The sequence below is a fragment of the Eumetopias jubatus genome, unplaced genomic scaffold, assembly GCF_037043125.1.
Source record: "Eumetopias jubatus isolate StellerSeaLion01/CBP00866 unplaced genomic scaffold, mEumJub1_p1.0 scaffold_1, whole genome shotgun sequence".
Taxonomy (NCBI): Eukaryota; Metazoa; Chordata; class Mammalia; order Carnivora; family Otariidae; genus Eumetopias; species Eumetopias jubatus.
In genome coordinates, this window is record NW_028274807.1 from 204,019,226 (window position 1) to 204,035,829 (window position 16,604).

The following is a 16,604-nucleotide window of genomic DNA, read 5'->3' on the forward strand; positions in this document are numbered from 1 at the left end:
AGGTCATGACCTCAGGCAGTGAGAGCCCGGGCAGCAGTGACGTGGAGGGTCAGGGCCACCCCTGACAGGACGATGAAGCCACATTCTCCACCTGTCTGTCTCCAGTGTCTCTCCCCGATATCTCTGCCTCTGGGTCGGGGTCTCTGTCCCCATCCTTAAGGGGCCCTTAACGCCCTCCCGCCGGTCCTGTCCCGCCCGCCTCCCGGCTTCCGCCCCTCCCTCTCCCCCTCCCCCCCGCGCCGCGGAGGGCCGGCAGGGGGCGCTGCGGGGCGGCCTCGGCGGCCCCGGGAGGCGGGGCGGGCGGCTGCCGCGTCGGGACCGGCCGCGATGGGACCGGAGGCGGCGCGGGCGGCGGCGGAGGCGCAGACAAAGGCGCGGGCGGTGCGGAGGGCGGCGCGGAGGGCGGCGCGGAGGGCGCGGGCCCCGGAGCCAGCAAGCGAGCGGGGCGCCCGGCTGCGGGGAGTCGGCGCCGCGGGGCAGCACCCGACTCGCGCCCGGACACTCGCGGGGCGCCGAGCTCGCAGGGTGAGCCCGGCTGTCCGAGCCTGCGCCGGGGACGCGGGGGGCCCGAGGTGCCAGGGCCAGGGGGAGGGCGCGGGGGTCCCCGAAATTCCGGACAGGGAGGCTGGGGGCGGCTCGGGGAGCCCCGAAATTCCCGGGCTTGAGAGGGCGCAGGGACCCCGAAGTTCCGGAGTCGGGGTCGGAGAGGGCACAGTGCGAGGGGTTCCCAAAGTTCCGGACCGGGCGTTGGAAGAGGCTGCGGTGTCCCCGACGTTCCGGGCCTGGGGTAGGGAGGCGGCACGAGGGGATCCCGAAATTCTGGACCCGGGGCTGGAGAGGTGGCAGGGAGTCCCCGAAATTTAGGAGTCGGAGGTGGCGCGAGGAATCCCCGAAGTTCTGAACCTGGGGTTGGAGGAGGCGGAGAACGTGTCCCTGAAGTTCTGGACCCGGAGTTGGGTCGGAAGTTCCCGGGTCGAGGGTGGCACTTCCCGAAATCGGGGCGCGTATTGGGCGCCCCGCTTCTGACGCGGATGGGAACTCCTTCCTTACTGAATATCAGGCCCCCCGGACTGGGGCGCATGGGGTGGGGCTTCGCCCCCACATGCGATTGGGGATCCTGGGCACCGGGCGGGGTCGGGGCCTCCTCCGGGAGCCCCGCGGGTCGGCGGCGTCCGAGGCACATGACTAGTTGGTGAGTAACTTTCCCCAAAGCTGCAAGTCGCGGCAGGACCGTCAGGGCCGGAAGGGCCTGAGTTTCTGGGACCCCTGCACCCTGGAACCCTGCTTTGTGCCCCAGGACCTGCTCCCAACCCAGGACAGAGCGGCCGCCCCTCCCCCACACAGGGGCTCCGGTTTCAGACCCTGTGACCCGGGCAGCAGCTGCCCAGGACAGGGTGGGGGGGCATCCCTCCTCTGACCAAGGAGACCGCTCCGCGGGGGACCTCCCTTCCCCCACTTTGCCACCTCCCTTCCCCGGGCCCCTCCTGGTCCCCTACAGATCTCCCGGATTCAGGTTTTGCCGGCACAGAGGTGAGGGTCAGGAATTCTCCAGGGTAGCCATTCCTGGTTTCTATGGGGTTGTGTCTAGAGGCACCAAGAGGGGCTGGGGAGCCCCCTCTCGCAATCCTTGATGCCACCCAGCCCTGCATGGTACTGGGATTGAGTGGGTATGGGTGATCAGGTAGTGGGTACCAGGATAAACTTGTCTGGCTACATCTTATCTTTTTAACTAGGCTGGGAGCTCCCTGGGGATTTGGACTCTGACTCCAAGGTGTGCCTCTGCCCTAGAGTGGAAGCTGAGGGGTCCCCCTGTGGGTTCTGGAGGGGACTGGCCTCCCAGTAGGCACCTGGTGCTGCCCCACATTTTGTTGGAGATCCTGGTTTGGGGAGTGATGAGTGAATGTGGCAGAAAATACCAAGCAGGGGTTCACCTTAGCCTTCTCTACCTAGCCCCAAGATTGAGGGGGTGTCACTGGGGGTTCAGTAAGCAGCATGCTGAGAAGTTTATGCTGGGATATCAGGGGCCACCTGGCTCCTCTCAAGAGAGCCATTTCCTGCTTGGGGTGTGTGGGGGCTTCCACCAGATGGAGAGGGACAGGGTCTTTTTGCTCTGAGTGATCGATCTGCTGATTCCCTTACCTTTTTGATTGGCATTCTGTGAATGGTGTCCTTGGCGGTAGGTCCTGAGTTTGGATCTGCTTGGTTTCCTTAAACCTGTCCTGAGGGACACTCACAAGCCCCGCCTCCCCACAGAGACTGAGCCGGCAGCTCCTGCTATCCCTCTGGCTGCCTCTTGGAGCCCACCCAGCCCAGCCTGACCAATGTCCACAGCCAGGTGAGCCCCTGCCTCCTCAGCTTGGTCCTGAGTCCCCTGGGGGATGCCCAGCCCCACTGAGAACGCTCTCCCCATGCAGGGAGCAGCCCATCTTCAGCACACGGGCACACGTGTTCCAGATTGACCCGGCCACCAAGCGGAACTGGATCCCCGCGGGCAAGCACGCACTCACTGTCTCCTACTTCTATGATGCCACCCGCAATGTCTACCGAATCATCAGCATTGGGGGTGCCAAGGTCCTGGCAGGGCCTGGGTGGGGTGGCAGACTCCTGGGGTCTCAGAGACAGGCCTGGGTCTGGTCATTACCTTGCTGTGTGCCTGGGGGGCTGGGGGTTGGGAGGAGCCCAGAAGCGGTCTCCCTCCTGAAATGGCTCACACCAGGGACCTCCCAGGAGCTAATACGATGTGACACCCTGGGGGTTTCGGGTTCATTATTATCCGTCTCATCAACAATTGAATTTTGTTCCCCCCCCTCTCCCCAGGCCATCATCAACAGCACTGTCACCCCCAACATGACCTTTACCAAAACCTCCCAGAAGTTCGGGCAGTGGGCAGACAGCCGCGCCAACACTGTCTATGGCCTTGGTTTTGCTTCTGAGCAGCATCTGACCCAGGTGGGCTTGCAGGTGGGAGGGACAGGGCTGGGGCTGGGTCTTCTCCCAGGTACACTGGGGCCCCTGGTCAGGTGCTGCAGAACGGGCCTCAGAATTAGACAACCTTCCTGCTTCCCTGGTTCATGTCTCAGCTCTGCTGGCCACCTACTCCAATTTTGGACACACCCTGCCCTTCTCTGGGCGCCTGGCACCGGCTGGGAGTTCCCTCACACACCCTAGCACTACCTTCATCATTGCCTCGCTCCACCCACTGCTGTCTCCAGACTTCAATATTGTCTCATCCCATTGTTTCCCCCGATGGGTAGTGCTTTCTGATTCCTAATGAGATCATGAGGATTCTCTTCGCTTCTAGAAGCTTTCATTTTCCTTTCAGATTTAGGTCTTGAATCAATTTCTGTTGGTGGTAGAAGGCAGGAGTATTTTTTCCCACTGAGTATTCAGTTGCTCTTGGACCCTTTTTTGAGATGATTTCCTCCCCCCATCCCCAATGAATGGCACTGGCCCCTTTGCCCCGATCAAGGGACTGTCAGTGTGTAAACATTTTCTTTAAAAAATTATTTTCCAACTAAAGAAATCTATTTTAAAATGAAAAACAGTGTATCCTACCCATCCTAATTGGAAAACCGGTATCAGTGGCAAACATTAATACAGTAGGAATGAGAACAGGGCAATTTACGTTCTCACTGGGTACAGGTGTCCTCTCAGAGGCTCTGAGCCAAAGACCTGCTTTCTCTTTGTTATAAAAAGATAGTCACAAGTGTCCCGGGCATTAAAGACAGCAACCACCTGAGGCTCTCCTTGCTGAAATAAGCCTGACCGAGAGGAAAAGCGAGCCCTTTCTCAAGGTGGTTCCATGTAATACACTTCCGTGAACACCCCACCCCCACCAGGATGCTCAGTCTACTCACTAGGACAACATTTTCCAAGCCTTCTGACCACTCTTCCAGTTCATGAGATGAGAGGATATTCATGGCTCCTAAAGCCCCTTCCAAAGTGACAGGGCTGGTGCTGGGTGGGGGTGACCAAGTGGGGCCCCGGGAGAGGGCGCTGGGTTTTCTTTGATTATTTGTTTTGCCCCCCCTCCCCCCAGTTTGCTGAGAAGTTCCAGGAAGTAAAGGAAGCAGCGAGGCTGGCGAGGGAGAAATCTCAGGATGGGGGGGAGCTCACCAGTCCAGCCCTGGGGCTCACTGCCCACCAGGTCAGTACTCCCTGTCCCATGCCTGCCAGTCACTCAGTTGATACTGAGGGTTGGTGCTGTGCGGGTGCCTAGGACCAAATGCTCACAGATCATGTAAAACTAGACCTACAGCAGGAGCCTTGGAGGGAGCACTTCCTGGGGTCTGGCCTAGCATTGAATCACAAAAGGCCTGGAAACCAGCTTAGTTGGCAGAGTAAAAACCTGGAGGTTGAAATAGCTAAGTAGGGGCCGGGCGGCAGAGTGAAAAACTGTCCTGGGAGCTTTCCCCCATTAATTTATTCAGCATAATTTACTGCCCACCTACTGTGTGCCAGGCCCAGGGCTGGGAAAGAGGGTTACAGAGATGAAAAAGCAGGCTCCTGGTGCAGGCAGTGAATTCAGTCAGCCTGGTAGAGGGCTTCCTGTCTGAATCTTAAAAGCATGTTGAAATTTGGCCCCAGGGAAGGGCATTGCTATGAGGGGATAGCACAGATGTTTCACAGTGCTCCCCTGACCTTTGCAGATTTTGAATATGTCAGTGGGTTTATTTAGACTAGCCTGCATCAGGTGTGCTCCTGGGGGCTTGGTGAGAGCCCAGGCAGGCAAGGTGGGGGTACAGTTCCCGAAACTCTGGCCCAGGGGTCATGGGGAGCCATAGAGGGTGGATGAGGAGAGGAGGGCCTTCGCTCGCATCCCAGCGCTGGAAAGGACAACAGCCCCGACCCCAACCAGGACCTAACCGGTCCTTGACCGAAGCCACCCCCAGTGTGACCCCGATTTTACCCACACCCTTAGGTGCCCCCAAGTCCTCTCGTCAGCGCCAACGGCCCCGGCGACGAAAAACTGTTCCGTAGCCAGAGTGCGGACGTCCCCGGCCCCGCCGAGCGCGAGCGGCTCAAGAAGATGCTGTCCGAGGGGTGAGGGGGGTAGGGCGGGCACAGGGTGTGGCGGGACGGAAGGCGCCGAGAGGACCTTCTCTGAAGCCGGTGCGGCGCGACGGGCCGCGGGATCTGACTGTGTACCCAAGGCCCGGGAAGGCCAGGGGGCTGACTCGGGTCCTGCCCCTTCTGGAGCGGACCTCGCCCCTCGAACGCCCTCCCCCTTTGACCACGCCTTCTAGGGGCGGACCCTGCCTCGACCGCGCCTCCCCGACAAAATTCAAAACCCACCCGGGCCTCCCGGGCCTCCCAACCCTCACCCGGTTCTGAGCCCGCCCCGATGGGCTGACCCCGCCCCCCGGCAAGACCGCGCTCGTCCGGGACGTCCCCACCCATGGCCCCGCCCCCGGCACCGCCCCACCCCCTAGCTCCGCCCCGCCCTGCCCCTGTCCCCTACCCGGTGCGGCCCGGCCTCGCCCCCGCCAACCCCCGCGTCCCTGCAGCTCGGTGGGCGAGGTGCAGTGGGAGGCCGAGTTCTTCGCGCTGCAGGACAGCAACAACAAGTTGGCGGGCGCCCTGCGAGAAGCCAACGCCGCCGCCGCCCAGTGGAGACAGCAGCTGGAGGCCCAGCGGGCCGAGGCCGAGAGGTTGAGACAGCGGGTGAGGGGACCCTTCCAGAGACTCCAAGTGGCCCCGGCAGGCAGCTGGGGAGCCCCTGCCTCCGCATGTCCTCTCCGTCCTGGGTTCACTGCCTGGCTGTGTGATCTCTGCAGGTCGTTTCCCTGAGCCTCAGTTTCTTGTTCTGTATTATGGGTCTGAGAGAATGCCAACCTTTGTCAAACCCTAAAGTCCTACCTGCTGCGAGGTGGTAGCCCCAGTCATAGGGGGTGAGTGCCTTGTCATGGGTGTGACGGAGCAAGGGACAGATTCCCCAGGGGTCAGGAGAGTGCAGGCTGGGGTGTCGGGGGCTGACTTTCCTGTGTGCACAGGTAGCTGAGCTGGAGGCCCAGGCAGCCGCCGAGCCCCCCTCAGTCAGTGAGAAGGAAGGGCCAGGTCAGTCGCTGGAGCAGCTGGAGGCATTGGTGCAAACCAAGGACCAGGTGAGCACTGAGCATGTGTCCCTGGGCTTCATCTTCCCTGACCTCCCACAGGGGAGCCAGGACCCCCAGAATAGACCCTGGGAACTCTTCTCTAGGAGATCCAGACGCTGAAGAGCCAGACTGGTGGTCCCCGTGAGGCCGTGGAGGCCACCGAGCGCGAGGAGACGCAGCAGAAAGTGCAGGTGTGTGTTGCTGTCACTGGGTGGGGTGACTGCACAGGGGCAGCCAGTCCCTGCTGTGGGACAGACCCGGGATCTTTCCTTCCTGATGGGTCCTGAGCAGCTGTGTGCCTCTCTGAGCCTCAGTTTCTTCCCCTGTAAGTGGGGTCAGAGATTTACCTAAGGTTGTGAAGGATTGGGAGGACCAGGGGTATGGAAAGTCTGAGTTGCAGCCAGTGTTTTGTAAAGGACAGTTGTTATTAGTACAATGTTTCGTATTTTTTGATGCAACAAGAAATTTTTTTTAAGATTTTATTTGTCAGAGAGAGAGAGGGAGAGAGCACAAGCAGGGAGAGGGGCAGGCAGAGAGAGAGGGAAAAGCAGGCTCCCCGCTGAGCAGGGACCCCCCCCCCCCGACGAGGGACTTGATCCCAGGATCCCGGGATCATGACCTGAGCTGAAGGCAGAGGCTTAACCAACTGAGCCACCCAGGCGTCCCTCAACAAGAAATTTTTAAAAAGATTGTATTTGACATAGAGCATCAGGGGAGAGGAGGGGCAGAGGGAGAGGGAGAAGCATGCTCCCTGCTGAGCAGGGAGCCCAACATGGAGCTCAATCCCAGGACCCTGAGACCAAGGCGGAAGCAGACGCTTAACCAGTTGAGCCACCCAGGCGCCCCTCAACGAGCAATTTTTGAGTCCCTGCTGAATTGCCATGCTTCACCCCATCAAACCCTCAGGTCCAGGAGCCTGCATTTGTACCCAGGTCTGACTGGCCTGGCTTTCACTGAAGACTTTATCTGAGAAATGTTCATGGGGCATGTCCTGTGAGTCCAGCAGGTGAAGAGGGGGATCTGGGGACCCAGAAGAGAGAAGTTGGGGAGATGCTCCCTGTTGTCTCCGGGGCAGAGTGCTCAGCCTGTGCAGAGGCCCTGAGGTGGGGAGAAACTCAACATGTACAAGGATCCACAAGGAAGCCAGCAAGTCCGAGCTGGAATGAATAAGGAAAGGGAGGGAGGGATGTGGATTTTGTTCCCAGCCTGATGGGTCACAGAGGGGTTTTGAGCAGAAGAGGGATGTGATCGGTTCTATTACCTTTAAATTGGCTAAGGGCTTAGGGAGTGTCTTGGGCAGAAGCTGCAGGGAGGATAAGAGATGAAGGGGGCATGGCATGGCCCAGAGTGGGGTCTGATGGGATGGCATTCAGATGCTGGATGCCCCAAGCAGGGCCGGTGACTCTAGAAACTTGTTGGGACTCCAAATCTTGTCTACCCTCTCCCTGCAGGACCTGGAGACCCGCAATGCCGAGCTGGAGCACCAGCTGCGGGCAACGGAGCGCAGCCTAGAGGAGGCGCGGGCCGAGCGGGAACGGGCGCGGGCTGAGGTGGGCCGGGCCGCACAGCTGCTGGACGTCAGGCTGTTTGAGCTGAGCGAGCTGCGAGAGGGCCTTGCCCGCCTGGCAGAGGGCACGCCCTGAGCCTGGCTGCAGGGTCTGCGTGGGAGCTGGGGCCTGCAGGAGCTGGTTTTAGACGCATGATTCCCGCCTGGGGCACGAGCCAGGCCGCGGGCGGCACAGTGGGCTGTTCACCCTGGCAGGGACTGGGGGGCCCAACTCGGCCTGGGGAGGGCCTGGCTACAGTGCCCCAGCTGGCCCTGGCCGCTCACAGCTCAGGGGCCGTTTCGGGTCTTTTCATTGTGTAGAATTTCTAGAATCCCAGGGCACGTGCTGGTGCCCAGATTACATTTCTAAGAGTGGCTGTGCATGTGTGTGTTATGTGGACACCCAGGCATCTAACCGCCGTCACTGGGCCCCGCTACCCACTTTCTCTTCGATGCACCTCAGCTGGTCTGTCTTTGTAGGGCTTACTAAGTCACTTACAGGTGAGAAGATTAAGTTTCACAGCCTGAGGAGCAGGCCCAGGCCACACAGCCAGGAGCCCAGCTCTGCCCAGCATAGCTGTCCCCACCCCCTTGGGCTCAACTCCTATTGTCTGGACCAGTTTGCCCTTAAGTGGCCCTTGGTTAAGCACCCCTCCCTTTATTCTGGCTCCAAGCCCCAAATTCCACCAGGTAGGCAGGTGGGGAAGCTCCTAGAACATGGTAGGTGTTCATGACACACAAGCATCCTGTCACTGAACTTGATGGCCACGTTTGGAAATTGGTGCCCTTGCTGTGCCCATTTTCCAGATGAGGAAGGGGGCTTCTCAAACCCAAGGTCACCTGGCCAGCACTGTAGTTCAAACCTTTGGCCTGGCCCGACGGGAATGGAGAACTGGCAGTGGGGTGGGGGTGACATGATGTTCTGGGGTCCTTGGGAAGCACCAGCAGCTGAACCCTCCTCCCCTGCCCCCACTCCCGCAGTCAGACCAGGAAGTTGAGAGACCCATTTATTAAGTGACTCCTGCAAGCAACACACCTTTGCTCTGGGGCCCTGTACATCCACTACCCCCCCAGGTGACCCAGGGTCACTGTGTGTGCTGCTGGGCCCAACCTCATAGCCAGTGTTCCTTCCTCATCCACAGCCTGACCCTTGGCAGGGGCTCTGAGAAGGGCCCAGCCGGGGGCTGCAAGGTGGAAAGCTGTGTGGTGCACAACATGGGTGTCCCTGGGTCGCAAGGACAGCGACTGAGCAGGCCCCGGGGGGAGGGGAGGAGCCCTCCCACCGTCAGTTCTGGGAAGGAATCCCAGGCGGGGCTGGTGGGGGCCACTTGGCGCTCAAGCCCGACCCTGGCTGGGTGCCGGGGCTGAGTGTGCTCCAGGTGGGGCCCTGGGTGGACGCCCCCGGCGGCTGGCCCCGCCAGCCTTCTGCCGCCGCAGCACCTGCTCCACCTTCTCCTTGAAGTGCCGGTTCTTCTGCTTGATCTTGGCCAGTTCAGCCTTACGTCTGGCCTCCAGGTCAGGGTCCTGGCATGGGAGGACCCGCAGGTGGCCGAGCTGCCCAATCTGCCCCCTGCAAGCCCTCCCCCCGCACCCCCACCTGCCAGCTCAGCCCTCACCTTCCCCTCCAGGATCAGCTGCTTCCGCTTATTGATCTCCTTCTTTTCGTCAAAGTTGGCTGCCTCCAGTTTCTGGGGAGGGAAGGAGAGACCATCATGGGGGCCCTCGTGTCAAAGGGGGCACCCTGGGCCCCAAGGCCTCCAGTACTCACGATTTCACACTCCCTCCGCACCACATTGACCTGCGTGAGGATCTGCAGCACCTTGGCCTCCTCCACGGAGAGCTCCTCCAGCTTCTTCTCTGTAGGGGCAGGGGTCCCAAGGGGCGGGAGAGGGCAGACAAGACAAGGGGAGGGATTCTGGCTTGCGAGTGAGCTCCCCATGCAGTGGGGCATGCAAGAATGGGGTCATATCAGAAAAGGGTCAGGTGGACGAGATCTGGGATTGTAGACCTAAAGGAGATCAGCTGTCCTTTATTCGTTGCTGTTAGCAATACTATGAACTTGACTGGAAGTATTTTTTTTTTTTTTTTAAACGCTATCCTTTAGGGGAGCCCGGCTGGCTCTGTCAGAACAGTGCAAGACTCTTTGATCTTGGCATCATGAGTTCGAGCCCCACGCTGGGGTACAGAGTACTCAAATACTGTCCTTTGCAGTCCAGAGATTCTGAATTTTAGGGCAGTCTGTACAGTGATTACAGATTTTCCAGTGCTTCTTGGTCTGGGCTAGACATTAAAAACCACCCAAGGGTTTTTAAACACACCCAGACCCTGGCCCTGGGGCCTCTGGCTCTCCACAGGGACCATCCATATATCCCAGGCTGAGAAACCAAAGTCCTTTCCCACTGGATGTGGCTTTTGGCGGCTAAGGGCCACTGTGGGAAGCTTTCTTTGATAAGTGGGCCAAAAACCTTCATTTGGGGTTGCAGAGGATAGAAGGTGCAGTTTAAGTTCTGCTCAGTGAGTAGGCCGGCAGGTGTCTGAGGGGGGTGAGTGGGCATCACACCCAGAGGCACCCGCCTCCCCCCAGCCCCTCTCGCACCCCTCCACTCACTGATCTGCTCCTCGATGGCATGGACAAGGTGGATATCATACTGCGTCACCAGGGTGATGGCCTGTCCTTGCCGCCCTGCGAGGACACACCACAGTTACCTGCTATGAGGGAGGAGCCGACAGACAGGCTGTGACTGCTAGGCAGCTCAGGGCCCCTCTTGGTGGGAACAGAGTGAGGGCTTGGTGAACGGGGTGAGGGCAGGTCCCTCCCAGAGGAGACACAGGACACCACGAGAGGTGGCTCTCCTGCCAGGCTGGCCTTACACTGGGGTGGGTGATGTGGTTGATTTCCCTCTGGGGCACGGCTATCAGAGTTTTGTCAGCAATAAGGCTTGACGGGCCTCAGCACAGAGCTGCGCACACTGGTGTATCCAGCCCGTTTCTGGGAGGGTGACGGTGTTGGAACAGCGCTCACAGCTGGTGAGGCCCACGACCCTTGGAGCAGCACCAAACAGGCGTCATTCTTGCTACCTGTCATTTGCTGAGGAGATGGGCCCAGAGAGCTGATGTGACCTGTCCCCAGGCCACAGGACAGGAGAGAAGGGCTAGGCCCAGTCTGGCCACCCCAGAATCCCTGCCTATCCCCACTCCAGGCATGACAGAATCTGAGAAACCAGAGCATTCCTGCCTTTGCTTTCAAAAGGATGATTCCCCCAATTTGTGAACACTGCCTCTCACCTGCGGGCTCTATCCCCACATCTTCTCCCACTGGCTCCTGACTTTGGTTCCTCATGGGGTGGGCAGGCCGGAAGGACGTGGGTCCGAAGACCACCCCGCCCTGTCCACTTACCTGCACGGGCTGTCCGGCCAACGCGATGTATGTAGATCTTGGGGAGCCCGGGGGTGTTGTGGTTGATAACCACCTGCACCGTGGGAATGTCCAGGCCCCTGGAAGCAGAGGCCAGGCAGTGCCACCATCCACATGGGGAAACCAAGGCGGGGACTCACCCCAGGTCACTCAGCCATGAAGTCGGGACTGCCCCACTTCTTGCCAGGGTCAGCCCTCTGGTCCCTCTGTGGGGGTGCCACTGGGCCAGCACAGGGGAGGGAGTACACTGGGGCTGCTCACCGGGAGGCCACGTCTGTGGCAATCAGGATCCTGTAGATGCTGGACTTGAATTTGGCCAGGGCAGCAAAGCGTTCTTTCTGTGGCCAAGTCGGGGAGAGAATTGGGAAGAACGGGGGTCAGGTGGCATCTCAGCAAACGTTTGAGCACTTATTGTGTGAGGCCTGGGGACAGGGTGGAGTCCAGGCAAGTCCCACCCTCCCAGGGCTCACCCAAGAGGACAGACCAAGGCAAATGGGGGGCAGGAAGTGTTCTAGGCAGAGGGAAGAGTGTGGGCAAAGGCCCTGAGGCTGGGACAAGTTGCCAGGGATAAGGCTAGGGATGGGGGGGTAGGTCTCTGGGGCAGCCTGGTCCCATACCTGTTTCATCATGGAATGCAGAGCCACAGTGGGGAAGCTGAATTTACGCAGCATCATGCACAGGATCTGGCAGGTCCTGGGGGGGAAGGACACGCTGTCAGCCTCTCCAGAGCCAGGGTCTTGGGAAGGCACTCTGCCCCAGCACACCCCAGGACTGCAAGGAGGTGGCCCTGCACAGCTGGTGAAGGAGAAGCAAGGGTGTGGGGTATCCCGCTTGCTGACATCCTCTCTGCCGACCCCTTCCCTGGCCTAAGCCAATGAGAGTCAGCCCTACATCCAGACTTTCCTCTTCTGGTAGCCAATAAATTCTTGGGGGGCAGCAGCCACTCAGGTCATCTCCTCCATGTGACGTAGGCTGCCTATCTACTCTGGCTCATGCTACAGCTTCCTAACGACCTCCCCAAGAGCTTCAAAGGATTCTGAAGGCCCCTGGGACTGTAGAGAGGAGGGCCTGGGTGTCGGAGCCGACGTGCTGGGCCTTAGTGACACCCCGACATACAGTGAAGAGGCTGCTTCAAGGCCTTCCCGGCTGCTGCAGAGGGCTTCTGGGGAACAGCCAGAGGACCCTGCACCTTCTGGTTAAGAGCGGGTCTGAGGAACCCCAAATCCTGGTCCTGCCTTCCGGAGGGGTGGCCTCAGCAAATTGACCTCTCTGAGTTTCCTTGAGTGAATCCTCTGAAATCCCTGGTCTGAGCAGAGGCCCTGGAGTGCCAAGACCGGCGGTGTGCCTCGTACCTCGGGCCTTTGTAAAGGGCTATGGGAGGGCGTCTGAGGAAGAGAGAGGCAGGGCCATGCTCACTTGCACGTGTTGGTAAAGATGATGATGGACCAGTCCTCGTGCTCGTCCTGGAAGTTCTGAATCAGGTGGACCAGATAGGCATCCTTGACCTTCTCAGGCACCAACAGGTAGCGCTGGTCCAGCTCTTCTACTGTACGTACCCTGGGGATGGTGGGGCCTCAGTTTCCCCTACTGCTGAACGGAGTCAATGCCCCTCACCATCCGAGTGCAGTAACCTCTGTTGGGTGTGGCCCCCCACCCCTTGCCTGCCCTGCCCTGCCCCTTGGGACCTGGCTGTGGACTCACGGGGCCTGAGCCTCCCAGAAGAAGGGCTGGTTGGTGGCCAGGCCCTGAAGCTCTCTGAGCGTGTCAGTCAGTGTGGCGCTGAAGAGCAGGGTCTGCCTGCGAGTGGGCACGGCCGCCAAGATGGCCTCCAGGTCGACAGTGAAGTCGGTGCAGCCCTGCTCCAACAGCCGGTCCGCCTCATCCATCACCTGCAGCACCAGTGGCCGGGGGTAGGGGAACAGGGGTGAGAGTGCTGTCCGAGGCTTGCTTCCCCCACATGCCGCCTTCCCAGCTTTGCACACGGGCCCTGGAGCTTTTTCTCCCTCTAGGTCTCGGATATCTGCTCCCTCAAGCATTTCTGCGCCTCAGAGAGGCCCTGCCCCCCACCACCCTGACTACTACAGGCCACCTCTTGTTGATCCCTCAGCTGTCCTTGTCACCCTTCCTAAGGCTCTGCTGGATGGCCTGTGGGACACGTCCCAAATGGATGAATCCGGGCCCCAGGCCGACTCACCAGGAAACGGATCTTCTTTATGCTAAAAGTGTTGGAGCTACGGAGGTGGTCAGCCAGGCGCCCTGGTGTGGCGATGACCACATGTGGTTTCCGGGAGAGCTCCAGGGCCTGGGCCACCATATCTGCAGGTGGAGTGTGAGAGGTCTGGGTGGGTGGCCTGAGGCCACGGGGGGTCCCCTACCCAGAGCCTCCCTGGGCCCTCTGTACCCATGCCGCCGACAATGATGCAGTCTTTCAGGCCCAGAGGCTTCCCCAGGACCCGGAACTGCTCTGCAATCTGGTAGGCCAGCTCCCTGTGGGTGTGAAGGGGCCAGGCTGGGTTAGACAGGGGTTGTATGCCTGCCTCCCATTCCCATGTCCATCCCTCAGACCTCCCGGCTGGCCCTCTCCTGTTTACACACCCACCACAGCTCCCAGGTCCTTCTGGATAAAGGCCCTGATACAGAGCACTGGAGCCCGGTTGCGGCCCCCTTCCACGGCTGGGAGCCAGACATCCCACGGCCCCTCTCCCACCGGTCCCACCCGAACTGGCCTCTCCTCCTCGGCAGTGGCCTCAACACCACAGTCACCAAATCCCAAGACCTAAGCGTCAGGCCCCTCTCCCCTGGGGCTGGTCAGTGTCCATGTCCTTTCTTCCCTACCCCTCAGTCCCAGCTCTGCCCAGGCCTCTCCTTGGCCCATGTGCCCACTTCCTGTCCTCCTGTCTTGCCCTCTCCTGCCGACATGCTCACAGAGTTGGTTCTAACTCTCAGACTTCTCTCAAGTTGGCTCTAACCTGCCTGGCCCCAATTACCCCAAGTTCCCTGCCTCTCTCACACCTCTGCTTGAACACACTAGCAGTTCCCTCAGCCTAGAATCTCTTTCCCCAACCTTGTCCCTTTGAGAGACCCCTGTCATCCTTTAAGGCATCCCGAGAATGAAGCCTTCCTCGAATCCCCCCTCCCCAGGCCACACCCTCACAGCATACACACTCTCCTACTGGCATTAGAGGACTTACCATGTCAACTGCCATATTTGTCTGCCCAAGAACATGAGATGTGTCTCTATCTTGGGCTACAAGACTACTGATAACTCCAGGGCGCCTGGGTGGCTCAGTTGGTTAGGCGACTGCCTTCGGCTCAGGTCATGATCCCAGAGTCCCGGGATCAAGTCCCGCATCGGGCTCCCTGCTCAGCAGGGAGTCTGCTTCTCCCTCTGACCCTCCCCCCTCTTGTGCTCTCTCACTCACTCTCTCTCTCTAAATAAATAAAATCTTTAAAAAAAAAAAAAAGAAGACTACTGATAACTCCTGTCTAGCCGGGGCTTGCCATGAGACAAGCCCTATGCTCAGCACTTCTCACACACTATCCTGGTTAATTCTGTACCTCCCTTAAGAGACAGGAATGATTTCTGTCCCCATTTTATATGTAGGGAAAGTGTGCTCAGAGAGGTAAAAGTGCTTGCCTAAAAACACAGATGGTTAACTCACCCAGAAAGCCTGTGGGGGGCTCACCTGGTGGGTGTCAGGACGAGGCAGAAGATGCCATAGGGATCCTCAGACAGCTTCTGCAAGATGGGCAGGACAAATGCTGCTGTCTTGCCACTGCCTGTCTTGGCACAGCCCAAGCAGTCCCGACCTGAGCAGAGGGCAAAGGAACGTCAATATACTCCAGGTATAGACAAGTGTTCTACTGGGCACAGTTTATAATAGCTAACGTTCCATGAGCAGTTACCATTATGTCCAAAACTGGCCTATGTCATTTACATTCTGGGCATACAGACAAATTCTAGGAGGGTGCGACCATTATCGTCTCCACTGAACAGAAAGGGAAATGGAGTCTCAGAGATGTGCCCAGAACACACAACCAGTGAGTAGCAGGCTGGAGTGGAACCCACATCCATCCGACCCAAGATGCTACTACTCACTCCTTTTTTTTTTTTTTTTTTAAGATTTTATTTATTTATTTGACAGAAAGAGAGTGAGAGAGCACAAGCAGGGGGAGCGGCAGAGGGACAGGGAGAAGCGGGCTCCCTGCCCAGGGTTCGATCCCAGGACGCCAGGATCATGACCTGAGCTGAAGGCAGATGCTTAACGGATGGAGCCATCCAGGCACCCTGCTACCGGTCGCTATCTCATTTTGACTCCCTCACAGAGCATCCCAGCTTAGGGAAACCTGAATGCCCTCCCCCAATTTGCATCCTAGGCTCCCTTGCTGATTTCTTCATCTTTGTTTATTTAATCCCTCAACCCTCAACTTGTTACTTCCTAGGCTTCCTAAGGGCCTCTGTCTCTCTCTCTCTTTTTTTTTATAGAGAGCGGGAAAGCATGGGGAAGGGGCAGAAGCAAAGGGAGAGGGGGAGAGAGAGAATCCCAAGCAGGCTCCACGCAATGCTGGGCTTGCTCTCGACCCTGACAACATAACCTGAGTGGAAATCAAGAGTCTGACGCTCAACGGACTAAGCCACCCAGGTGCCCCTAAGAGCATCTCTTTAATGGCAAACTGGGTTGGGCCAGAGCGGGTAGCCCAGGATTCATGGGACCAGAGTCCTGCATTTACCAGTAATCTTGACACCTCAGTTCCCATTTGTTGTTGTTGTTGTTTTAAAGATTTTTATTTAGTCATTTGACAGAGAGAGACACAGCGAGAGAGGGAACACAAGCAGGGGGAGGGGGAGAGGGAGAAGCAGGGGGAGGGGGAGAGGGAGAAGCAGGCTTCCCGCGGAGCAGGGAGCCTGATGCGGGGCTCGATTCCAGGACCCTAGGATCACGACACGAGCCGAAGGCAGACGCCCAACGACTGAGCCACCCAGGCGCCCCCTCAGTTTCCATTTGTAAAATTAAGATGGTAATGCAAACTACCAAAGTTTTCCAGTAGTATCGACTAGTCATTCATCCCTGGTAGCTGCCAATGTAGAAGGCATTCTTCACGTCGAACAGCTCGTCCACAGGTCACGAAAGTTCTGGGATTATATCACATGTGTGCGGACACACAGGGAGTCAATTGTGCATTCCAAACGCTAACAATGCCCAGTCTACCTTTGGGACCCAGGCTCGCCCATAACGCCCAAGGGTATCCCTCGCCTTGCAAGAGTGGCGTGGGTAAAGGCTGCGCGAAGGAAAGGGAGCCGACGGCGGGGGGGGGGCTTCCTGGGGAAGAGGACGAGCCACACTTACCCTCTAGGATGGCGGGGATGCAGCCGAGCTGTACAGGCGTGGGCTGCTTCAAACCCAGCTGCCGACATTGTTCCACAAGCCACGATGACAGCCCGAGCTCCGCGAAGCCAGCCATCCTGCCCGCCAGACCCGTGCGAGCACCCGTGTGAGCTGTGCTTTCCGGCGCGTACCGATGACGTCACAGAAACCCTCCCGTTTAC

At 58.9% G+C, this 16,604-nt stretch overlaps 2 protein-coding genes across 3 annotated transcripts; one reads left to right on the forward strand and one right to left on the reverse strand.

Moving 5' to 3' along the window:
* The first annotated feature begins 431 nt into the window (after positions 1-431).
* Positions 432-8,012, forward strand: HOMER3 (homer scaffold protein 3). 2 transcript variants are annotated; one of them, XM_028087141.2, is made up of 10 exons: positions 432-525; positions 2,254-2,335; positions 2,415-2,571; positions 2,818-2,949; positions 4,040-4,147; positions 4,922-5,043; positions 5,508-5,664; positions 5,994-6,104; positions 6,200-6,286; positions 7,547-8,012. In XM_028087141.2, exons 2-10 carry the CDS (start codon positions 2,322-2,324, stop codon positions 7,736-7,738), a joined length of 1,080 nt encoding a protein of 359 aa, XP_027942942.1. In that variant the 5' UTR covers positions 432-525; positions 2,254-2,321; the 3' UTR covers positions 7,739-8,012. The 2 variants fall into 2 exon arrangements, with proteins under 2 accessions (XP_027942942.1, XP_027942943.1); XM_028087142.2 differs by lacking the exon at positions 432-525 and adding an exon at positions 1,084-1,192.
* A 623-nt stretch (positions 8,013-8,635) lies between these two features.
* Positions 8,636-16,556, reverse strand: DDX49 (DEAD-box helicase 49). Its single transcript, XM_028087239.2, has 13 exons — positions 16,405-16,556; positions 14,743-14,866; positions 13,458-13,543; positions 13,251-13,372; positions 12,758-12,945; positions 12,473-12,613; positions 11,674-11,749; positions 11,318-11,394; positions 11,039-11,136; positions 10,250-10,324; positions 9,410-9,498; positions 9,258-9,329; positions 8,636-9,165 (listed from the first exon to the last, which is right to left on the reverse strand). Exons 1-13 carry the CDS (start codon positions 16,517-16,519, stop codon positions 8,977-8,979), a joined length of 1,452 nt encoding a protein of 483 aa, XP_027943040.1. The 5' UTR covers positions 16,520-16,556; the 3' UTR covers positions 8,636-8,976.
* Positions 16,557-16,604: the final 48 nt, after the last annotated feature.